The sequence below is a fragment of the Strix aluco genome, chromosome Z (assembly GCF_031877795.1).
Source record: "Strix aluco isolate bStrAlu1 chromosome Z, bStrAlu1.hap1, whole genome shotgun sequence".
Classification (NCBI taxonomy): domain Eukaryota; kingdom Metazoa; phylum Chordata; class Aves; order Strigiformes; family Strigidae; genus Strix; species Strix aluco.
This window is the reverse complement of record NC_133971.1, coordinates 94,832,294-94,858,323: the sequence shown is the minus strand read 5'-3', so window position 1 is coordinate 94,858,323 and position 26,030 is coordinate 94,832,294. Positions and strand designations below refer to the sequence as shown.

At 42.9% G+C, this 26,030-nt stretch overlaps 1 protein-coding gene across 1 annotated transcript in view; it reads right to left on the bottom strand.

The window, feature by feature from the left end:
* Positions 1-26,030, bottom strand: part of LOC141918062 (netrin receptor DCC) — a 629,575-nt gene that overhangs the window by 383,465 nt on the left and 220,080 nt on the right. Inside the window, exon 2 of the mRNA XM_074812087.1 lies at positions 6,561-6,881. Coding sequence (XP_074668188.1) covers positions 6,561-6,881 — 321 coding nt within the window. The remainder of the gene's footprint in view (positions 1-6,560; positions 6,882-26,030) is intronic.

Here is a 26,030-nt window from a genome sequence, read left to right as displayed (position 1 = left end):
ACAGAGTATACATTTGTGCATGAGTGGCGCACTCGGATCTTCCAAAGACAACAAAGGAACATTAAGCAGCGGTAAGCACAGAGCGAGCACTCGGGAATCCTCCGTTCCATTAAGCAAAAAAACTATTAAGCACTACAGGTCATCAAGGGATGTAAAGAGCGGTCCCATGGGCATATATTATTACGACACGGAGCAAAAAAGAAAAGAAAAAGAAAACCTAAATCAGCGAGCTAGTTCTTAAACACTGGGCTTAACCAATTTCTGCTAAGTGCTGCTCTACACACTCGTGCACGCTACGCGTGCCGTATAATTTTATATAAAATATAACTACTAAAAGGTATATTAGAGAAAAACCTGCTGGCCAAAAGTTCCTAAACATCCATTTATTTTGCTGAGTTCACAGTCAAGGGGTGACACCTGTAATTGAAATTTTCCACCTATAATATCTCTTCTATCGAGTTAAGACTTGTCTTTATTTTGCCATTTATCACCGAAATCAAGTTGCGGAGGTCCAAAATGAGTTTGGGATGGAAGTGGAGCTTCTCTTAGTTTTGTTCACTACTTTTATTATGGTTTATGAATTCACATTAAATAGCCTAAAATCGCCCGTGATTAGGAATCAAAAAAAAGTAGGAATAAAAAAAAAGCGAAGTCAGCATTGGCTAATTTTAATTGTGAGGCACAACTTGATTTACAACAAATGATTAATTTCTGAAAGGAATTTTCTTCCTTTTTTTAGGAAAAGCAACTATGATAGATACAGGGAATGAGAAATATGCAACACTTGAACCACCTTTTGTTTGCTCTGACCAATATAGTATTTCCCATTTTTTGTTCTAGCAGGTTTCCTGTGTTTATCCCATAGTTTCCTAAAAGTAATACCTCCCCGTGCCACTAAATGATTCATTTTCATCCTTAGTTCATTAAAATCCAAAACCAGTGATAGACAACAGTATCTAATATGATTCTAATTTCTTAGCCATTCTACGTGCACTTAAATACATCTTCTAGAATTATCAGTGGATTTCTAATAGTTGAAAAACAATTTAGTGTTACAGCTTCATTGTTTTCTCAAGCAGGGATTAAAATTCCTTCATATCTGCAAGATTTTAACCTTGGGTTCAACAGCTGTCCTGGCAACTAATTATCACAATAAATACAGGCCTGTAATTTTTAAGCCCAGTTACCTTGTCTTTTTAGAATCTGCTGGTGTTCCGTTTAGCTACAAACACAAAGTTTTGATTCCCACCAGCACAATTATAAAACACTCCCTGGATTTTTATTTTTTTGATTTATTTTTTCTAATACTGATGAAGCAACCTGATAAAACATGGTGGCACGAGCAGCAGTCTCACATTCAAAGCTGAGGAACACCCCGATGGTGTCAAACACCGTTTTAAGATATTTTCAACTTATTTAAAGCTCTTGAAAATATAAGTTGTTGCTTGGCTGAATGTTCTCTGGGAGCATAAGGGCCAACATTCAGCTAAAGGAGATATATGACAAACTTTTTTGTTTATTCAGTGGTACTTGCTCAACACATACAGTTTAGTTCCAAAATTAATGTGGTTGCAGCAACAATTTGAGAACTTCTCTCTTTTAATTCCCTGGATAGTAACCTTCAGAACAACCAGAAATTTCCTTCCACAAGAGAAGTCTGGTGAGACAGCACATAAGGTGCCACCCTGCGACATCTGCCATTACACCGCATTAAAACTTGTTAACAAAATTAAGTCACTGAGGAGCTCCAAGGGCAACACTGGCCAGCTGTGCTTTTCCACTGACTTCAGAGACGAGATATTTCCAACTTCTTGGAGAAAACATGTTTTAACTATTCTTCTAGGTGGTTGATTGTTGCAGGTTGGGTTGGTTTTTTTTTCCCCTCTCCATCCTCCAAAATAACCTGATTTCAGCCAGGACTGAATCAGTGGCAATATACCCATGCAAGGAATGGAGTGCTGAAATTATATATGGGTTAAGGAAGACAAATTTACTGAAGAAAAAAATAATTAGAAGGCACAAAGGTTCAAATGCTACACTCCCAACTCAAAAATATACTGATGCACAGCCCACAGTGATGGCTGATATTCAGGTGAACTATATGGATATACTCTGCTCCGATAGCCTCTAGACAGCTGCTACTAGTGATTACCAAAGCCAGGACACTGGTCTAAATGGATTTATGGCTGTGACATAGCTTATCTGTTGCTTGCTTTGGGTTTTTTTAGAAGAAAAAAGTTTATCATTTTCAGCATAAATCATTTTCTACTTAAATCACCATGACCACACAGAAAAAAATTCCTCTCTCATCACATCGAGAGAGCTGATCTTCACCAAAGTGCTGGATGCTGAAATGTGGGAATTCCCCTAGAAATGTACCTTGAATTCCACTTTTTATCAACCTCTGAAGACCAGCAGTAAAGCCAGAACCTCTGAAGGACTGATCCTGCAACAGCCCATAAATACAGACACAAACCAAGAGAGGGTGGTTTCTACCTTCAATCCTCCCAACTACTAGAAATATCAATAATCTCTTAAATTGGGAGGTTTAGTAAGATGCTGGAGAAGGAAGGAGCTCTCCGTTTCTCTCCAGCGCTCTCACTTCTGTTTTTCAGCTAGGAGCACGTCAGGGCCGTAAGGACCCTTGAGAAGCTCTTCGAAACGGTCTATTTTCCCCACACAGGCTTCATGCATAAAATTCTGGACTGATTAAAACCAGTTTTCATTTGCTACATTTTCTTTATTGAAAGCACTTTAAGCCACGAAAGTGTAAGGGGAAGGGTTTTAAAAGGGCAATATACTTTCAGTACCCCTGAGCAGTCTGTTCCAGGTGGAGTTGACTTACCTTTTAGCAGTAACTGCTTTATTGACTGTTAATGCTTTAAAAAGCGTGGTGAAATCACGTTGAGAATCTTTACGGCAAGGAAGATATATATCCCTTATGCATACCAGTGGTTTGGCAATTTTAACCTCCAAAGACATAAATGTTGATGTATTCTATGTTGCCAAACAGCACGGTAAGTACTTAAAATGCTGTGAACAGACCTATAGTTTAAAAGTGACACTACCCAAGATTAGATTGTAATTCAGTGAATGAATCTCTTCCTAAAACCTGCCTGAAATATTAAACCTCGTGATCCTTCCTTTAAAATCCTGAAACGGGTGACTAAGAAAACGAAGCTAGGTACTGTTGACATGAACACAATCTTCCACTCATCACAACAGGGCAATCACATGTACCATCATCATCATCTTCCTTGGATGAGAGCATCGGGCAGTCCAGAAAAAGTCTGTTTAGCAGCGACACCTTGTACATCATCCAACAGATCAGAAAGATTCAGTTTTCAAGTGTTATAATACTAAACATTGCTCTATCCTTTCACAGCCTTCATCTCTAAAAGGAGGCTTTTCTGAACATAGGAAGTTTATTTGCTTTGCCAAGCAATGATTAACACAACATACTGGAGTGTGAGACCTTCATTTCTCCTCTTGCCCTCTCTCCCGTACTCCATCGTGTTTCCATCTGCCAGTGCCTTAAGTCAATGATGTTCTGCCAACATTGCACAGTGACTCCCTCAAAAACACAACCAACCACACCAGAAAAAAAACACCACAAAAATTCTGCTCATTCAGCAATACGTGTCCTTCAGCACACAAAATACCACTTTCTGCTTGAAGAACTCGGTGCCAATTTTAAATGCCGTTCACCTCGTATTCTACTTTATAATTCAAACTGGTTTTACACACTCAGAAAAGCAGCAGTATGACCAAGGTCAGAGAGACCGTCTAGTCCAGCGCCATGCAGAAAGCAGGGGCAGCTACCAGGTTGCGCTGGGTCGTGTCCAACTGGGGCTGGAGTATCTCCAAGGTGGGGACTCCACAGCCATTTCACTGGGTGAGCGACCCTAGCAGGAAAAATTATGTTTAAACAAACACCCAATATTTCCATTTGTGCACGTTGCCTCTCGTGCTTTTCACTGTCTTGACGATTAAGAAATCTTTATTAGTTCATCCAGTTTCAGCCAAGCTGTTCTTGAAAAGAATAAGTCCCCCCCCTAAACTCCCCAGCATCACCACAGGGATACGAGATCAGGACCTACCATGCAAACCACAGTTCTGCCTCTGAAAAGCTCAAAAATTAGAGCTGGGCACAGCACAACAGGCAGCACTCGCGTATGCGCATTCACTTAAAAAGAATAATTGCAGTAATTTTATTATTTAGGAGTTGCCAACAACCAAGATCAAGGCCAAATAACAACTTGAACTGGCAAAAAGCCCTACTTAGGAAAACGTGGCTCTGCAGGGTCCCTCCGAGAGTGACATGATAAGAGTGACCAATTTCTTGGCTTCTGTGGGGCTCTGCATCACTTTGGGTAGGAACCACAGCACAGGAGTACACACACTGCTGAGGATGTGAGGTTAAGTAACCAGAGATTCAGACAGAAAAATGATTCGGAGGACGTAGATTAGGAAAGAGCCAAGACTCTTATTACTTGTTTTAATCAGAAACCATACGAAAATATACATTTTCTAGCTGATAGAGAAGAGTTTGGAGAAGATAAAGTCCTCTTCAGTTTAAAGGACCTTCAAAATGGAAAAGGCACCAAGTTCATGAGGGATACTGGAGAGACCAAACTGAGAAGAGAGCTGCCTGGATTCCCTCCCAACACAACTTGGGAGAGTTTAGGAAAACAGAATCAGAGACTCATCAAGGTTGGAAAAGCCCTTGAAGATCCTCCAGTCCAACCATGAACCTCACACTGACCGTTCTCAACTCCACCACATCCCTCAGCACTGGGTCAACCCGACTCTTCAACCCCTCCAGGGATGGGGACTCCCCCCCTGCCCTGGGCAGCCCATTCCAACGCCCAACAACCCCTTCTGCAAAGAAATCCTTCCTAAGAGCCAGTCTGACCCTGCCCTGGCGCAGCTTGAGGCCATTCCCTCTTGGCCTGGCGCTGGTTCCTTGGCTCAAGAGACTCATCCCCCTCTCTGCACCCTCCTTTCAGGGAGTTGTAGAGGGCCATGAGGTCTCCCCTCAGCCTCCTCTTCTCCACACTAAACCCCCCCAGTTCCCTCAGCCGCTCCCCATCACACCTGTGCTCCAGACCCTGCACCAGCTCCGTTGCCCTTCTCTGGACACGCTCGAGTCATTCAATGGCCTTTTTGGAGTGAGGGGCCCAAAACCGAACCCAGTCGTCGAGGGGTGGCCTCACCAGAGCCGAGTCCAGGGGTAAGATCCCTTCCCCTGTCCCTGCCGGCCATGCTGTTGTTGATAAACGGAGGATGGCAAAAAGTTGTAGAGCTCCTGGACTGAACCGCCTTGAACTTCAGTTTTATTTTACATCCCTGTGTTGTTCAAAATGCAGCAGGACAGCAGGACTAGGTAGTGCCTAGACTGGAAGGCCAGAGTCCTGAGAAAAAATGCATCACCCCCGACAAGCTGTGCAAGCGCAGCCAGGTAAGACCAAAAGCTTCACCACAACCTAACTTTTAACTTTTCCTCACATAAGCACAAGCTGCTCCTTCACGTCACCAACACACCCAAACAGACTCAGAGTTCACCTGGGCACTAAAGACCATGAGTGTCAATCCCGTCCCCGGCGTAAAAGAATATTTTATCCTCTTCTCCCCAGGTTACTAAGTTAGCAGGGGTGGATGGCAGCTCCACCCTTGTCAAGACAAGGCATCCAGCACATTCTTTAAGAGGCCCAAGTCAGAGCAATCATCAATACACAGTAGCTTCATCCATACAAAGAGCAGAAAAAAAAACCATCCCCTTAGAACTGGCAAAATTCTTAAGTAATGATCATAAAGAATTTTTTTCTGAACTCTAGCACATTTGAGTTGGTATCAGTTACTAAGTAATTTTGGGTTCCTTTGCAGCTTTTAGTTGAAGGATTTCCAAACTTTTTTTTTCCCCCCCAATAAATAGATGATTAAGGACTGGCTACACCCTCCTACAGACTGATGAAGAGGCAAAAGACCCCTTTAAAACTTCAAACACCTTGCACAAAGGTATTTAAGTCAGCGAGAAGCCGTAAGTTTTCTCAGATGCCTGGTAACAGACTTCTTTCTGTTCCTTCTGCCCTTTACCTACACAAGTGCTTTAAAGGAAATACAAAGAGGCTGCCAATTCCAGGAAGCTGCATAATGAGTTCTTGTCTATAAAAAAAGTTCCTAAACCATAAAAATTTGTACATTCTGTGCCCTACAGGAGTTTGGGGTTTTTTTTTTTTTTTGGGTGATTTTCAATTCATCAGAAGTTAATTTCCAGCTTCAGAGGTTTCATCTATTTTGAAGACAATAAATATGCAGCAGATAACTCAAAGCAACAAAGAGGTGATTAGACATATTTAAACAAGAATAATACCTTGTCAGAAATAAATTACTGTCGCAGAAGTGTCATATCTAACTCTGCTTCTTTTGAAGAAGGGAAAAAGAAAACCCACAGCACTTGAAGTGCTTTTACGAATGTTTTTTGCTCTTATTTTTTAACAGAGCAGCTTCTTACAAAGGGTATTTCCAACCATCCAAAAGGTAGGAATGTTTCTCCCTACCTGCTACCATGACCTTAGCTGTCCGACTGAGGATAGCTCCAATGCCTTCTAGCGACGCTTCACACTGGTAGAGACCTTCATCTGGCTTGTGGTGCCTGGAGTGGACAATATTTTGTATCAAGAGGGATCCGTTGGCCAGCTGCTGCCTCCTCTCATCGACTGCCAGGTTTAAGAAGACCGCGTCTTTCTTCCATTTAATAACTGGGGCTCCTTGATCCGATTCTGCTAGGCAGTTCAACAGCACGTTGCTTCCACGCATGGTGACAGCATCTGAAGGCTCAGTCAGGAACCTCAGGGATGTAAAAGTCTTGATCTGTGAACCTGAAAGAGCAAAACCGTTAAGACAAGGAGTAAATATTGGTTGTACATTTCCGTGGAGGAAGAAACAACATTACAGAGAGAAACTCAATAGAAGGAGCTACCGTGCAACCCCCAGGGGCACTATAGATATGGCTGGCAAACACTGAAAGAAATTAAGCTATGTTTCTCTGCAAATTAACACACACTGAAAAAGCCAAGCATAAATTATATTTTTGTCCTATTGCTACAAAAATCAATATTTGTAGATAAATAGATCTTTCATATGTAAAACACAAAGATAAAGCAAAGCTAAAAATCTGTACAACTATATACACACGAGGTGAAGATTAGCATAAAGCTACCATACTTTTGGGGGTTTATTTGGAGAATTTATTTGCTGATAGGACCTAGTAAGTCTGACCACACGTGCCGAGATGCATTTCAGCGTGACGAGAACAAAAATGTTAGCAAATAAATGAGAGGAAAGCACACCCGACTGCTGTCAGACCAATGATCAGAAACGGAGATGGAACTTGAAGTCTGGTGGATCATCTTCCAACCGTTACCAACCTTCCACTCGCTACCAACCAGCCTGGCCACCACTCTCCAGTAAACAGCAAGAGAAAAACCACGCGAGAATGTCCTTTCTATAGGGAAGAGGCAGGGGAGGTGTTGAAGGTGCCCAACCCTACCCCAGCGCTGAAGACCCGCGATCTCCACCCGCTGCAAGAACACAGTGGCTGAATTCTTATGCAGCACTTGGGTAACAGGACACCACTCAACTTTGTGTAGTTTGGAGATAAATCAGATTGTAAAGACAGAGGGAGATCTCTCAGTCTACCAAAGAGTAGAAAAATCATTAAAATGCTTGAGTGCAGGTGGATGAAGTTGCACCAGAAGTCACAACTCAAAAGAACATAAAATGGTCCTTTACTGCATCAAGCCTTTTCTAATAATTTGTAAAGGGGCAAAGCACATACAACTTGTATTTTTAGACACGGTCCTCTCAAATCTCAGCATCTACAGTTGAATGAGAAAGTATCAGAGTCATTTCCACTCCAGTGCATGGGGAAGTGAATTTTCCAACAGCTGCGTACGAATTCAAAAATGGCTTTTTTTCCCCCCCTTCATCTTCAGATGAATCCTTTCACCTCATTAGAGCAAATGAAAACAAAACCTTATGTGACAAAAAGATTCAAAAAGCCTTTTAGTGCTACGAAAAAGATTAATTATTTCTATTTTAGATCTCAACCCAAAGCTTTCTATGAATGTATGTATAACAACGTATAAACAGCCACTTGGCATTTTCTTTATAGGAGTTAATTTTCTCGTCAAGTACTTAGTTCCACCCGTACATGAACTGAAGAAGTTAGGTACCAGATTTTCCTTCAAAGCATACAAAAAAAAAAAGTCGTGGCTTCAAATAACCGATAAAATTTAGCAAAGGCAAAAGCAAGAGTTGGAAACCTCAACTTGTGGAGTATTTCAGGCACATTAACAATAGCGCCGTGAGAACTCAGAAGAAAACGTGTTGGTTAATAACATCAAGAAAAGGAGTCAAACCTTGATTTGGTTTTTATGTGTCTTAATGTTCTGGTTTCAGTTACTGGAGGAGGAAGCTCATCAAGAATTTGGCCCGAAAGCTGCATGTTGGCGCAGGGCACTTTTACCACAGAACACGATGAAAATGATATTCACAACGCGTGAAAAAGCGGTTATTTTCAAAACATGTGTTCCTTCCTCTTCTCCCAAAGGCAACTGAGTTCCCTTTGTGAATCACAGCTTCTTGTTGGACATTTTATTTATGTCACCAGCACTTTGAACACAGTTTAACACAGCTGTTTATGACAGCATGTTAATGATTTTATGTGGCTATTATCACAAGTAAATAATCTGCTTCTGCAGGAGAAATGGGGTTATGACAGCTTCCAGTGCAGCAAATGCAGAAGTTACAGGAGTTAAACAAAGATTAACTTTCTTTTCATGCTATTACCCTTGCAGTTCAGTTGCAATTTCAGCTATTCACATCCTTTGCAAAAGGCAAATTTAACCTCAATTGCTTTACTACAAGGAACCTAACAGCTTGAATAACCTGGAAAGCTTTCTGAATGTGAGGAAAATTCAAATCTTCTTGGAAATATTATTCCTGGAGATAGATGTGATGGTGACATCTTCAAAAAGGAAGAAAATGACCATGTATTTTCAGAAGGGATTACTCGGAAGGATAAGTATCTAACAGCCACATTTTTGTACAATGTCGGTGCTGAAGGAGAAAGGTAAAAAAATATTTGAATATCCCACTAGTACCCATTTGCATATTTAAATTATTAGCTCAGTTTTGAAAGCCCAGCTGCAACGTTACACCTAAAGTCAGGGCAAGTCAGGAGAGCTTTCCTAATTACATGTGATCTTATCACACCCTTGACTTCCACAAGACTGCATCTCTAATTTCTACCTCAAGCAACCAACATTAAACATGATTTCTCTAGACTAGGTTAGAAGAACACACTACATGCAATACAGAAACCTATTTCAGCACCTAAAAAAAAAAGAAATCACAATATAACCCAGGATAAACTTAGCTTTTGTTGAATTAAGAGAGACACAAATCCCAGGCTTGATCAGACCAGACCACAACACACCTCCACCCCTTCCTTCTATATGCATAAAACTAAGTAACATCACCTGAAAAACCAAGAGATCCACACATCAAATTAAGTTTTAACCTTTACTTGCAATGAAAAACCAAACTCTGCCAGCACAGTTTATGAAATCCGCACTGAACGTGCTCTAACCAGGCTGATAAAAATTTCAGCTTCTACAGAAGCCAAGTAGCCATAAGATAGAGCCCGATTTCTAGAAGACTACCTCACAGTTGGCCTCAAAAAATGCTTACTTACAGTTTCTTATTATTGGGGGGGTTCTTCTCAGGGAGAACGCAATTTCTCCATGAAAATATCTATATATTTACTAAGGACAGTGCATACTTAGATGTGTACATATACACACCCCCCCAAACCAAAACTGAGCCTATGAACCAATTCCTAAGACAATGCAGAAAACACAAATGAGTGATATTTCTCCAGCAACTTTTCTTAACAGTACACTGAGGCTTAAGCCAGACTTAAAAAGCATTTCCCCACTTTTTCTACTATATAGTATCTATCCTGCTTAAAACCATCAGAATTTCAGTCCATGCTCAGGCCTAAGCCAAACACCAGCCATGCTACTGCTACCCCAGGATAAGTCAAGCTGAGGAAGCGTGGCAGAACAGCCCGTACTTAGGCTGCTCCTATAGATCCTTTGGGTTCCTACTGCCTAAAATCCCCTTGATTTGAAAACAAGGCCAAAACTAAACTCTAGCTTATGGAGGTCTTTCCCCCCCAAGGCACTCACTTCAGTGTGCTTTCTCTTTCCGTATCCTGCAAAAGCAAGATTTCTATCCCCAAAACACTCAGTGCCTCTCTGTTGAAGGTTAAACTTTTAGAACAACGTAGCAATATTAGGCTTAGGTCAAGAAAGACGTTCTTTGGATATGTTGAAGCTAGAGGTATCCCCTCATCCGCAGAACAAGTTGATAGCCACCTTTGAGCGAGGACGTGCCAGAGTCATCAGCCCTTGAAGAGGATACAACGCCAACCTGGCAAGCAAACTCAAGGCCCGTGGATCCTTCGCTGAACTACCCTCATTTAATACTAAAAATCACGTCTACAGGTCAAGAAGAGCCTTGGCCAGGTGAAGACCCTTCCCCTGAGCATGCGTAGTAGTAGAAGTATTGCGTGTTATAACTGTATGCAAATCACTAACCAGTCATCCTAGAGAGGATGGACTTGGCAAATTACTAACTCTGCAAGTTTTGTGTATAAATACAGCGTGAAAAGTTCCGTTGGGGTGCTTGATTTGTGGGAAACCACCAGACACCCAGGCTTGAGCAACCCTAAAATAAATAAGCCATGTCTCTCCCGAGGGTGTGATTACTGACCTATCACACACCTGGCGATGGATCCGCTTTCCAGCCAACACCACCACCCTGCGCCGAGGCAATCCAAGGCGAAACCCCCAGTCGCAACCAAGGAGGCAAGAGCAGCCTTTCAGTCTCCAGTCTGAGTATCAGCCTTGCAAAGCAGAGCCCAGCCAGCTGCGTACCCCATTGCACAGCGTTTTAATAGCTGGAAACGGGAAGATGATGATGAAGTTCTTGAATATCTCTCCTAGTCCTTGGGCCACTTCTTTGCCACTGCACATTATAGTAAGTGTCTCTTATCTGAAACAGCTGCAGCTACTTAGCTGTTTTCATAAGCAGAGCAAGGGACTAATTTTTAAAACAGAGATGCTAAACCCACAATTTAGTCCTTATTGCAACAGCTCAACTGAAACGTAAAGGAAGGCGGGGAACAAAGCAGGCAGCCAGGCAGGAGAAATAAGAGATGAAGAGCTCTTCTACAACTCGTCGTAAAACATGTTTGCGTTTTCCGTTTCCAAGTTTTGCTCTCGCTGGCAGCGGGTCTCTCCCTTTGTCTGGCATTTTCACTAATGCCCTTAATTTTTCATCTGTACTTGCAACCCCTCAGAGCTCCAAGACATCCAACAGCTCAGAAAAGGCCACGGTCATTAATAGTCACCGAAGTTGTGGAGAATGTACTTCACATTTACGCCGAGCCCTGGTTTGACATTCCTCGGTATGGTTTGCAAAACCCAACCTCCACCCATCGTGGTTAACTCTTTCTTGTAACATCTACGTCTTGGTGGGGATGTCCTTGCAGCTGCCCAGGACTTGTTTCTAGGCCTCTCAAAGCTTTTAAAAGTCAAGGTAAGAGAGGGAAGTGCTGTTGTAGCTGCTTCATCTGTTGAAGCGAACACATTCAGCTTTCACGTAAGCTCCAGAACTCCCATATTTAAAGAAAATAGACTTAAAGGAAATTGAAGAATCCTGCAAAGCAGAGGCTGCTGAAACCAATGGCTCCAGGGCACCTCAAGTGCTTCTTTTTCCCTCCGACTACAACGTACGCGGAACAACTACGAACACAGATTTCAGAGATCTACGGCTTAACTACAAACCTGAATGGAAACGGCGTGAAGATTAAACACCTCCTACGCAAAGCTACCGTGTCAGCTATTCCGAGCACATCCCTGTCATCAAACAAGCCTGGAGCACCGCTTGGAGATCTGAAGCTCTGAGGTCAAGGAGAGCGCCCTTGGCAATAACCCACGCATCCTTTAGCCAAATAAAGGAGAAGAAAACCCGAAGCTGAAAGACCCCATCCTTGGTCCCTTGCTGTTTTAGCAACCAAGACATTACCCTACGTGATGACCTGCTTTGTGATACAGGAATAAAACTAATGGGCTTCTCACCCTGACAGGTAACATCAGAGTAACTTCAAGGTTATCATTCTCCAGGCCACAGACAAAATTAACATTTAAAAGATGATCTCTGATGTGCTTCTTAATCAGTCCCTTGCTTTGAATCCTCCACTTTCTGTTCCGGCTTTGATATGTAATCTTCCAGGGTGGGTTGGTTTTTTTTCCCCCCCTGCTTCATGTTCTGCATCAGTTGCTTCTATTATAGAGAGGGAAGAGATGTCACAGTTGCAAAAGCATTTGACCGGGCCACCCCTGGAGCTTTCTTCTTTTTCAAATAAACATTAAGAAATCAGGCTTTTGCACACAGACCATTTGAAATCTGTGAATACAGAAATAACCCCCAGCCTAACTGAAATTTGGTAGCGGAGCATCGTAGCTGAACTAAGTCTATTACAATGAAGTGTATTTATGGACGCTCAGTATACATTTTCTCAGAGGATTTTTTTCTCCCCCCTTCACCTACAGAGCCTACATAAATTATTTTAACAGCCAGGCTAACAAGCATTTATTACATGCTTAGGTAATGCAGAATATACAGCAAAACTTAATACAGTTTTATCTGTTTGCACAAAATACACCCATATGAAGCTTAATATATATTAAAAGGAGAACTCTTGCTTTAATGTTCTTATCATAACTTATGAAGTGCCTTCTGGGGTGCTGAATATTTCATTTCAGCTCTATAAAATTTTGAAAATCTAGCCTCACGCCTGCATTTGATGTTGATATGTGGAAAGAAAATGCTTCAAGACATGTACAGCGCAACACAAACCTGTGGCACGTGCAAGTGTTGCTCAATTTTTATATGATAATGAACAAACACTTCTTATCAGGATGTTTCTTGTGATGTTTCAAATCACTGAATTTTTAGATGGTGCTATCCCAGGATAGTCCAAAATCCTGGGATAGCACCATCTAAAAATTTGTAACAATTTCATTATAACTCCTTTATAATTCCATTATAACAATTCCAGTGTTTGTAACAATTCCATTATAACTCCTCCATGTTCAAGGAATCATTAGAACACACATCAACTGACTGATTTTTAATTTAAACCTTTAGTTTGATAAAAATAAGGGTTTTAGGAGCTTAGTCACTAAGGGTAGTGCCTCCACAGCACAGCACCCCACTGTTTATATCCACTCAAAACACCAGTTGCAAAGAACTTCCGCTGGGTGCAACTGGTGAGCGACACCTTGAAAAGGGGCTTTATCTGAGACAACTCTGAGAAGATCCATCACCCTCTCTGTCCCACCCTCAAGCCAACCTTCTAACGTAAAATCACAGTCGTATAAAAAGAGTAAATTCAGTCTTTATCAAACTAAAGGGCCAAGTTTCATGCGTAGTTCTGCTTGTCAAAGAACGAACAAATAACCCCACGCAACGGATGGGTTTGTCGCACCACCTCACGCTCTCGGTGCTCAGGTTTAGTCAGGCTGCAGATTTTAAACAAACTCCGATGGGATAAGAGGGACGAGAGCACACGCAGATGCTCCTTTCCGCTACCCTTCTGACTACTGAGGTCTCTAAAAGCACTATTTATTATTGGAACCATTTGACTCCCTTCCCAGCAAATCTATTTGGGATAGCCCGCTAATTCAGGGAACAGCTCTAGGGCTGCCCCAAGCTGATCTCTGACCAGAGAAAGGAGCTCTCCATCCCTTCCCTCCAGCCCCAGCTCCTGGGGCTTCCCTCGCTTGGGCTCTACCAAACAGGGAAGCAAAAGAGCCAGCTTGACCTACTGACCCCCAAAAGAAAACTACTATTTTCAGTCAGATCAGATTCCTTGTAACGGAACCATAAGACACAAGGCAGAGGGCAAGAGCTCAGCTATTCGGAGGACAAGGGTTGAGGAAATAAGAGATAAATAAGTTTTCCAGCAGTGGCCTCATGTTCATCAGGTTTGGGCAGAGACAACACGTGGGCTCAGCAATATAAAATCATTTAAACAATTACCTATGCACCCCACCCCCCAATTTGCTTGCTTTGCCCACACACTCCAGCTCAGTCTAAGGCAGAGACAGAGCTCAGGTCCTCTGAGCAGAGCTCATCTGACATCAGGTGTAGGTAGGCTTGCCTCAAAGCAGGACGACGAGTTCTCATTGCCTAGTTTTAACCAAATCAGTTTGATGAACAAAAATCTAGTCTTCCCAACCAACAAGCTCTGCAGTGCACACTGCTGCTTCTTCAAGCCTATAAATCAATTTAAATTACAAGTTCACAGGAACAAATTCAGAAGATCCAGTTATCCCTGGAACAACATGAGAGAATCATTTTGCTTCTTGCACAGCACAGAGGATGTACGGCAAAGAGTATTTGGCTACGTTAAAAAATACACGCGGTATCGGAGGACAACTGAGACTTGCTCATAGAACGTCTTGTCTGGTCCAAAACTTTCCAGAAGTTCAGGGAGCAACTGCTAGGACCTCAGTGTCTGGGGGAAACCCAAACAGAGCCTGGTGTTTTCCTGCAGAGGCGGCCATGAACTGGATTTACATTTTAAGCCCCCAAAGGAGACTGCTGAAGGGTTAATTGCACTGACTCGGCAGTGTTTTTTCCTACATGCTTTTGTTTCAAGGGCTTTAATTACATTATCAGAAAAATCACAGAATCACAGAACCGTCTAGGTTAGAAAAGACCTTGAAGATCATCCAGTCCAACCATTGACCTAACACTGACAGTTCCCAACTACACCATATCCCTAAGCGCTAAGTCAACTTTACTCTTAAACACCTCCAGGGATGGGGACTCCACCACCTCCCTGGGCAGCCCATTCCAACGCCCAACAACCCGTTCTGTAAAGAAATGCTTCCTAATATCCAGTCCAAACCTTCCCTGGTGCAATTTGAGGCCATTCCCTCTTGCCCTATCACTTGCTACTTGGTTAAAGAGACTCATCCCCAGCTCTCTGCACCCTCCTTTCAGGTAGCTGTAGAGGGCCATGAGGTCTCCCCTCAGCCTCCTCTTCTCTAGACTAAACAACCCCAGTTCCCTCAGCCACTCCTCGTATGACATGTGCTCCAGACCCTTCACCAGCTTCGTTGCCCTTCTTTGGACACGCTCGAGTAATTAAACGTCCTTTTTGTAGTGAGCGATCTTCTTATTTGCTGGGTTTGCTCAGTTTTCCTTAAAATAACTGGTATCTGCACCTGTTAATTTGCACATAGGAACACCACAAAGAAAAAAAGAGATATAACTCTACAGATAGAGGCATGGAATTGTTGGTACTTCCCCTATTTCCCATTTATTAGATTTAATATAATTCTCAAGATTAAGGAAATATAACAGCATAGCCAACATGCAAATTCCTGAAGAATAACAATGTTTTGAGGCATCTCAAAGCAGTTTTACCGTCTAGGATCTTATCATAATTGGGAATAATCCCATTAAGGTTTCAAACAGCTCTCAGCAGAAGACTCCAGCAGGGAAGAAACCATGTGAAGTTCATTTCCCCAAGGTACGTCGCAACACCAACGTGTTGCTGCTTTCAATGTTCTCCCCAGCAGATCCCTTCTGTCAAGACAACAGACTCTTAAATCTACTAAATATACGTTCAAGATACACCAGATTTCATGTTTGCCTGATGGAAATGGTCTTTTTACCCAAATAGTGCACATTTGAGGACCCAGCTAAGTATGGTCCTAGAGAACAGGGCTGAGAAGTCAACTCCATCCTGGCAGCTACAATATGTCCAAAGCTGTCTACCAACACCCTCTCCCACATCTGAGATCTACGGGCAACCTCCTCATTTAGTAAGTTATGAATGAGATACTCCTACGCAGAATCTTCAAGGCTCCAGCCTTCTTCTGACAACGTTTCAGTCTGCTGCATCCCACGGATGCATTTCAGAGTCCAAAGAAGCAGAAGAATGTGCAAAGGAGACACCCAAGAGGTGCCTGGCTACAGCTATGGGGTTAAATAAAGCCAAGAACAGTGAATTTGGGGTATAGAACTGTAAAGGCAGAAAACGAAACAAAGTAAAACATAATCTAATAATTTCAGTGATTATTAGATTAAATGATCCAGGTTAAAAAAAAATGCACGGGGAAGAGGATGAGGGATCAGGGCAGAGGACTAAGCAACACCAAGCATGAGAAGCAGAGGAAATCCCCCAGGGCAGTGGTGAAGGAACACTCAAGAAGCAGAGAGAAGGAAAAAAGGGAAAGAAAAAAAAAAAAATCAATCCAGCACTGAATCCAAGCCAAGCAGAAAAAGGCTAAAAGGGGAGAGTTGAGTGGAATATAAACACGAAAAGGCCCACAGATCTGGCCAGATGCAGGATTTTAGCCGTCATTGTGGAGAAAGTCAGCCTGAAGAAGGAGACATGAGCCAACAAGAATAGACAACCATGGTGAGATGAAAGGGCAAACGAGGGCAATAGCTGGAGAGGACAAGGACGTGGAAATGTATGCAAAAGAAAAAAAGAAGTCAGGTGAGAAAGAATAAAGAGGAGGATGAAAAGATAATGAAGAGCGAGAGCTATTGAGTTAAAACATCAAAAGAATACATCAGTTGCTGAAAAAGGAAATCCCTTGGAAGAGCTTTAAGCTGAAGAGACAGGCAGAAGGAGCAAAAACGAAGCCAGTATTTCCACAGTTTGGATTTTTTTTTTTTTTTTGAGATGGTAATACATTTAGGGAAGAGAGTGGAGGAAGAACCAAGAGTGAGAGGGATGGAAAAAAAAAAAAAGACAAACCCACCAGACTCCATGAATGAGAAGTCTGTGATGAATTTAAGAGCTTTATAGTTCAGAACAGCCTACAGCCCAAACAGTGCTGCTCAAAACACACATGGCAGCGCTCAGAATAAACCCACTTCTGGGGAAGACAAAACATTTAGACAGGGGGTTTTTTGTTTTCATATTTGTTCATTTCTTAAACGCATTCCTCCTTCCTTGCGGGCCATTTAGTAACGCAATAAATTAATTTGTACTTGAGAGTGAACTCTTTAATCCTTTTTTATTCTCTCCCCTCCCCATCAAATGCATACTACTGAATTTGCATGCATTAGCATAATGAAACATTAATTACAGAGCATTTTGGATAGGACAAGCATAGAGCTTCCATCAATCTCAATAACTCGCATCAAGAAGGTGAAAACCACTGCCCAAGCTTATCAGGACAACATAATAGACACAAACACATCAACAGCGCCTGTTGCGGGTGTGATTTAAACCCCACATCCAAACCCAAAAACCGCTCCGAAAATTACAAAGAAAGTAATAAATACCAATTATGTTAATGATACGCAGACAAATTGGTTTCTTTTGGTTTTGTTCGCAACTAGAGCTGCGTTCGCGCTGAAGGATGAGCGGGGCTGATCTGGCACATCCAACCCAGGGAAGGGGGGTTATCTCCTTCAACATATTGGGCGATAAAGCTGCCAAAAATAACGTACACGGACCCTCCAGCAGCCAACTCTGATGACTTTACAAAGACTCCTTCTAGTTTTAAGTTAAGTTCTCTCATCTGTAAACTTCTCAAGCCCCTTGAACGTATCGGACGCTTATCGCCGTGGCTTGCGTTGGCAGGTGCCATGGGACAGAGGGAGCACCCAGGGCCCCCCAACTCAAAGTACCTCGCAAATGTGCCTGCAAATCCTTAGGCACCTCCTTATGCTCAAGACTAGCATGTACGTAAAGCAAACCAACACCCAAAGTAAGGTCAAAGGAGCTCGATTGTGTCCTCCTCCCATCGCTGCGTAAACTATATCTTAATTACAACCTTCTCTCTACTTCCGTTTATGAAAGAGAAAGACAGTTTTTTGTTCAATCCTTGAAATTAAAGTTCTCCCACTTCTATTTAGCAAAAGGCTTCTGGGAACACCAGAATGGCGTTCATTAAGGAAACAAACTGCAGTGCTACAATAATGTATGTGAACATTAAAGAAACAAATGGGGACTTCACTGCAGATGTAGAGCCCTTCCCTCTTTGCACAATGAAAGCACACAGCAAAGCCGATGGACTGTGTGCCCTGAATGCATCATTTCAGCTTTTGAAAAACCCAAAAGAATCAAGATAAAAAAAAAAGTCTAATCTGAGCATAATCTGAGTCATAAAACATCCAACAGCAATCGAGACTGCTGTTGTGAGGGATAACCAATGAATATCAAACTGCTCCCATCACACTCCCTTAATGCATCAGCCTTTCCAACAGAAAAAAAAAAGAACAAAAAACATTTCATTTCATAATAAATCACAGTTTCCTTGTTTTACTTTCTTTTAACTCCATGTCTCTCAACTACAGTAATAGAAAAATTGAGTGGCTAGACTACAAGATCTACAAAGATCCCTTCCCACCTAAACTAATTTATGAGCCCAACAAAAAAAGAAAAGACAAAAAAGCCAGCACCCCCAACCCAGAGAAAAATCCAGACCTTGAAAAAAAGTTCAAAAACCAAGAAAAAATCACTAGCTAAAAAATGAACCTCTCCTTTGGGAGTTTGTCACATATAACAAGCCTCAGGACAATGGATTTTCTCTCCAATTGAGCACCTTAAAGTTTAAGCATATCCCTACACACCTTCACTTGTAATTTTTTCATCAGCAGCAGAGGCATGATTTTTGTTTCACAGGATACATGTAAATAAAATTTAGATTGGGCTGCCCAGGGCAGGGGGGGGAGTCCCCATCCCTGGAGGGGTTGAAGAGTCGGGTTGACCCAGCGCTGAGGGATCTGGTGGAGTTGGGAACGGTCAGTGTGAGGTTCATGGTTGGACTGGAGGATCTTCAAGGGCTTTTCTAACTGAGATGATTCTGTGAAAATTTGAGTTCCACATATTTTCAAAATCAAGCACGACACGTGATGGGTCAGATTTGGATTTGGACAGCGATGTTAAATTAATTTACATCCACAAAGTACCTGGACCTATATTTTCAAGTCTGCATCACGACATGGAGAACTTTTCCCAGAAGTCACAAAATAAGGGGACCAACTTTTGCAGGAGATGAACATCCAGCAGTTATTCATAAAGATCAATGAAAAAGTATTAAATACCATTGTGTTTCAAAAATGCCACAGAGCCTAGAAAAGACATTGTCCAAGTAACACCCAAAGCTGTCAAATACAAGTTTGCTTGGAGAATGGACAATTTTTAGTTAACAATTGGCTTTCTGCAACCCCCATGTAGTAAGCAGTATTTCTGCCTTCGGGCAGAAATGTCTTCAAAGCCCCTATTCTCTGCCAGCTACCAAACAACAATTAACTGAGTATTTCCCAACAAAGAGGAAGAAAAGAAAAGAAAGGAATCCACTCAGCAAATTTTCTTCACTGAGCACAGGAAACAGCAGAAGTCATCTGCCTTGGCTTTGGTGGCTGTGCAATGTGGGCTTCCAGCAAAGGCTGAGAAGTGATTCTCACCTGGGACTGGGAAGGGGACAAGGAATCCCAAATGATTCTTCTGCGATCAAGCAGCCACCTCTCTCCTGTCAGGAGTGAGGTTTCAAGGAAAATACGCTTCTATGGGGAAAAAGAAACCATTTCTGTCCAGGAACTGAAGCACCTTCAATGAGGCCTCCAGCATTCTCACTTCAAGACATGCTAAAATACTGGATTTTCTTGTACTGGGCTGGCTACAACATTTATTTTAACACAGTTTCTCAACAAATTTTAAGAAAGGATATTACTTTTGTTAAGTAATTTCTTCCTGTTCACTCCCTAAACATTTGCTGTATTTCAATGGTAGCAAATAGCACGAAGGAGACCCCCAGGTAAGGTTTACCACTCCCTCTCCTCCTTTGTGTACGTGTCTCCCGACGAACAATAACTTGACTTAAAGGCCATTTTCTCCTTATTTCACTGAGCTACTCGTCCTCCAACTGACACAAAGTCTCAGGCTCTCTCCAACAAAAAGTTTTTCCACTGTGCTTTAGTCATCTCTTTTCCTCTTCCCATCTCTCTTCGTGAAGGTGAAGATGCTCCCTCCAAGCGCTCGCAACAGCTCAAGAACATTCTCCTCAAACCCCTCAAGAGCCACATTATTTTTCTGTCCCTTATCTAGCCACGGCCAACAAAGGAATATGACTGTACTCCCTCAGGTCCCCCAACCATCAAAGCCCAGAGTAAGCACAGAAGAACCCAGATATAATTAAAAAGCAAAGTCAAGGCACCACCAAGTATCCACCTCAGCACCTGCCACCACACTTGGTGTAGGAACAAGGACACGAGGAGCCCCTTCAGCCCCTCTCTTGCCCTCTCGGGCTGGGCCTGGTGGTCGCTTGACCACGAAAGCAGTAGGGCTTCTCACACAAAGGTGTTTGAGGAGAGCCCAAACTGTTCCGTACTAATTGCACTGATTTATGCCCAATTCCTACTGCAGGTCTGTGGAAGAAAGCCTCTCGCTGTCAAATCACCGCAGAGTCACTCTGGCCAAGACAAAGCCTCCTGTTGTCTTCGGGCAAGCTGGCCCAAGAACCCGTGTGCACTGAGGCTCAAAATACCTGGAATCAGACGCCGAGTTTGCTGGGCAACTTTGATTTAACCATGGGTATCATTTTGTCTCACTAACCTGTTCCTATAATGTCGAAACGGCGATAAAGCCGTATCACGCTTCGAGACGCTCAGACACAAAGTTCTTCAAGGTATTGTCCAAGTTCACTTCAAATTCCCCTGAACGTGTGCTTTAAGAACAATCAGGTTAAGAGGAGCAGCACAGCACCCATAAGGAGGAGAGGTCCTTCAACCATAAAACCAGAACACAATTACTACGTGAAAAATTCAGTTCTTTAATACTTCTTTTGCAACTAGGAAAAGCTTGGAAGTCAGAGCACAAAATTCAGTCACTCTTATTAAAACGTTGTGCAATAATAGTAACTTCCACTCCATTTTAAATGTGGTGCAAATAAATCCCGAACACCCTGATGTCGTATTCCCAACCTGAGAAGTTTCCTCATAATAAAGTTATTTTTCAAGTTTACCAGCTCCAAGGAAGAACAGGAGGAGCAGTCCGACATTATATTATTCACTTGAACGAGTTTCCAAATTGAAATCACTAAGATTGCAAACACAGAGTTGTAACTACATGGGAATCCATTCGAAATAATTTCAGATCTGAATATTGCCATACGGTTCTGTTGATTTCGATGAAGAAAACCTACTCATGTGGATAATACTATGCAGACAGGGCACTGGCTTTGGGGCCTTTTGCCAAGGCTGTGCCTGCTCTTGGCCATCCCTGCAGCTAAGTGCCTTTTGATTGCAAGTATTTCTGCGTTTAAAAAGAAAAACCTATACGAAGTATTTACATCCCTTACCTAGGAACTCACACTTCTGTCGTAGCCATATGTCTGACCTGTTTCTCTATTTGAAGTTCTGGAAAACTATCAAAAAAAAAATCAAGGCTGTGGTTGGGAGATGTTGGATTTTTAGTTTTCCTCAGGTCTCCATTCCTGCCTCTGATGACTCTTTCCTTTACACGAGGAAGTTGACTTTTGCAGAAAGCATCACTAACCCTACGCGAGAGGATTTCCTCCAACTCTACTACAGATTGGAAAGGCTCCCTACTTACTTCACTGCTGTTAGAAACTGTACTGTGGTTTAATAAGCTGTAAGAGATGTTTAAGGACATAACAACTATATGTACCAATTGTTTTACGGACAACAGCCAGTCTCTGTCTCCCCTCACCCAAGCCCTTCCTGACCTGCTTTCTCTTTACACTACCATTTCTACACGTTTCTTTTGCCATTAAGGATGTGTAATTGGTTTCTGCACCCTGTTTGCTTGTTCAGACAAATCCTGGCCGAGCTACAGACAGCCACACTGGCACATCCAACAGCAAACTCCCACAACCAGCCGGGACAAGACAGGTTTTATTAAACATTTCTCTTTGGTGCCTTCCAGCTCTCCACCTGATTCAAGCTGGGCAAAGGTTCAATTCACACAATTTCAGGGAAAAAAAAAAAAGAAAGAAAAAAAAAGGGGGAAGAAATCCAAACCCTGAGCTATATGAGACAAGGAGAATGAAATGTTTGTCGTGATTTTCAGCGAGGTTGTGAAAAATGCAATTACAAACTTCGAAAGACAGTTGGGAGGGAGCCCCAGATGTTGTTTCAGAACCTTTGCCATCGGTAGCAGCTTCTTTTAAATGCAAATCCCCAAATCGGCGCACGCTGCGGTACCCCGAGACCCCAGCAGCCATCGAACAGTGCCCCATTGTAGCAGACGCCGGGCAGAGGCACAATACGGACCTTATTCCCTCAACCTCCTACAGAAAACGGGCTGCAGCGTTCTGCAGCTGAGCAAAAGCCTCAAGCGCTCCCGGGGCTGCCCTGAATATCAATAAACCTCGGGGCGTCACCCCACCCCGCGTCTCCTCTGGCTGCAAAGTTTCCAAAGTTTGCCGAAACAATCTCTGAAAGGCAGTTTTGTTCGCTGGGAATTGCTGCGACTCCACCTTGCAGCCCAGCCTCCACAAACCATCCCACTGGTACAACTGGGGACGGCAGCTTTTGAGGCTAAAAACGGCCAAAATGATGACGCTGAGCTGAGAAACAGCTGAGCAAATCTGCAGCTTCTTAAAACGTCTACTTCAGTTTACACTAACCGTGGTAATTAATGAAATTAAAGCCCATTAGTCTGCTTGCTATAGCTGCACACTTAAAACAACCCATTCTGCACATTGCTTTTGTGTGTCTAATGGCAAAACTCAGTCATTAAAACCTCTTTTTAAAAACAAGACACATCACCCTCCCACTAGACAGTCGTCTTCCCCCCGTAAGACAACAGAAATCCATCTGATGGATGAATATTGAGGTAACACCACACTGCAGGTTTATTAAAACCCTTAAGTGCTGAATAAGCCAATTAACACATGACATCTAAAAGTCAACATAACCTTCATAATCTTTAAGCAGAAAAATATTTCACACTTATCAGAACAAAAAAAAAAAAATCAGTTTAAAAAGAAACTAGGTGAACCCCAGAGCCTTTAGCTCCCTGTGATCAGTAGATGAGGATGGTTTTTACTGCATGGTGCTTCCTTCACCAGGGCAGCATAATTAATCATATAAAAGTTGTTTTGAACTTGATTTACAAATTAAATGCAGAACAACAAAAGAGGTTGAGATTTGTATGTTTTTCAAATCACAGCACTACCATGATTTCAGACACTTCAAGACCAAGGGCAAGGTCCTGCCCATGGGTTGGGGCAATCCCAAGCACAAATCCAGGCTGGGCGAGGAGTGGCTGGAGAGCAGCCCCAAGGAGAAGGACTTGGGGGGGTTGGGGGGTGGAAAACTGCCTGTGAGCCAGCAATGGGCACTCTCAGCCCAGAAAGCCACCCGTGTGCTGGGCTGCACCCAGAGCAGTGTGGGCAGCAGGGTGAGGGGGGGGATTCTCCCCCTCTACTCCGCTCTGGTGAGACCCCCCTGCAATGCTGGGTCCAGCTCTGGGGGCACCAACAGCAGAAGGACACGGAGCTGCTCGAGCAGGGACAGAGGAGGCCACGAAGATGCTGGGGGGGCTGGAGCAGCTCCCCTGTGAGGACAGGCTGAGAGAGTTGGGGGGGTTCAGCTGGAGAAGAGAAGGCTCCGGGGAGACCTTAGAGTGGCCTCCCAGGACTTAAAGGGGCTACAGGAAAGTGGGGAGGGACTCTTGATCAAGGGGGTAGGGATAGGACGAGGGGGAACAATTTTAAACTGAAAGAGGGGAGATTTAGATGAGATCTAAGGAAGAAATTCTTCCCTGTGAGGGTGGTGAGGCCCTGGCACAGGTTGCCCAGAGAAGCTGTGGCTGCCCCCTCCCTGGAAGGGTTCAAGGCCAGGTTGGACGGGGCTTTGGGCAACCTGGGCTAGTGGAAGGTGTCCCTGCCCGGGGCAGGGGGGTGGCACTGAGTGATCTTTAAGGTCCCTTGCAACCCAAACCAGTCTGTGATTCACTCTATGATCATCATTTACTTCACTAAATTTTAATCCATAAGTATTAATTTTCCTTTCAGACCTCGAAAAATACATCAAAAGAACCACCGCCAAGCAGTGGAAGGAGAAGAAATCAGAGTCCACACCACCACAGCTCCGTCACGTTTTAGTTTTTGTTTGATTTTCTTCTCCCACTGATTAAGAGAAAGAAAGCAAATATCAAACACCCCATGCCCCTGTTCTTGAAGAACATCATCACTTCAAAAGCCCCATCTTTAATATATTTAGATGTTGTAATTTTTCCTTTTTTTTTTTTTTTGAATTCCACAACAGCTTTTTCAAAGCCCAGTATGTTGTGGGCAAAGCCCTTGGAGACTCGGTTGCCCATATTCCTTTACTGTTATATGTAAATACTGATGGTCTCTGGCTTCCTAGATTTAAGGAAGAAGTGGGAGCCATGAAATACAAGAACTTGAGGATACTGTAACAGAAAGAACACATGAATAAATCATTTGCTCGGGAAAGAATAAAGGTTAGGACCAACTATTTTAATTTAAATTACTGGCACTTGTATAGATAAACAGTATTTAGTAATTTCACTTAGGTACTAAAAGGGGTTTTCACTCCCAAATGGCCCATTTCTACCAATTATGCCAATTAATTAGTAAAGAAAAAAAAAGATGGAATAGAGAGGTGCTTTGGTTTCTCTCCGAGCAAAGACAGGAAGAATGAAAAGCCATTTACATTAATAAGTATCCATCAAAATACTCCGACTGACAGCCAGCGTAATGGAGCAGTTACAGCACATATGGTTCCTCACCGGTGCCTCGGCATGTCTTTGCACAGAAACGTGTGCACAGGGCTCCTCGCCGATGGGGGACTATTGCCTTTTTTGTGTTAAATAAAGATGCAGCAACATTTAAAAAAGAAAAAAGAGTACAAAGGATATATTTTTAATTTTTTCCCCCCCCCAATGTGACCATCTATAATGATTTCCAATTACTCTTGTGCCCTCGCTGTCAGAAGGGTACTCGCTTCAAAGCCCAATATTGTGCCTCGTATTTTAATTTATTTGATGATTGGATCGGGAAGCAGCACTTATTAAGAACAGATGTTTCTCTACAATTAAGTCAAAGTACCCCCTAAAATTCCCAGTTCTGTAAGCAAATTTCAGATAAAACTTCTTTAGAAACACAAACTGTAATAATCAACAAAATTTTAATCCACTAATCCAAAATTAAATTCCACTAATTCCCCTGTATCTTTCCCCAAAATGCTGTATTTTAAGTTACACACAATCATTAGCCAAGTGGAGCGAGTGTCACAGGGACAAGTGTCTCCTGGCCAGATTTTCAAGGTGGCCAAGTGTTTGCCACGGTACACGTTGGCCATTGAGTGGTGTCAGGCACCCAGCTGAGACAGGACTCAGCCTTCACAGCACATTTGTTCCTCAGCCAGATGCTATTTTGTTTTTTTTTAAGCTCTGTCACGCAGACTGGATCCCTGAGCCCGCAGAGATTGGCTTCACCGCACCTACCCTAAAGGTCTCCGAAGACAAGACTTGAGATACTTCGATATTTGAGCCATGGCAGCGTGGGAAGATCAAAACACAAAAAAACCTGCAAAACACATATTTCCTTAACACGTGGTACCCAGAACAAACACAGAACGGGATGAAGATCCAGTGATTTGTGTTGCCGTGGCACCAAGGAGGAAGGCGAAGCGAGGTGGAGGCCGCGCGGTCCCGTTCTTCCCCTTTTCTCAAGGAACATTTGACACAACTACGCAGATTTATCTCCTGCTCTTCCCCTTCTCTCAAGAACTGTTTTGCAGAACTCTGCGGACCTTATCTCTCACTCTTCCTCTTTTCCCACAAAACCAGCACACACTTTGCCCCCAGCAATGTGCTGTGTCATTACTTAAGAAACAATGGCTTGACCACAGTCCCACCCCCT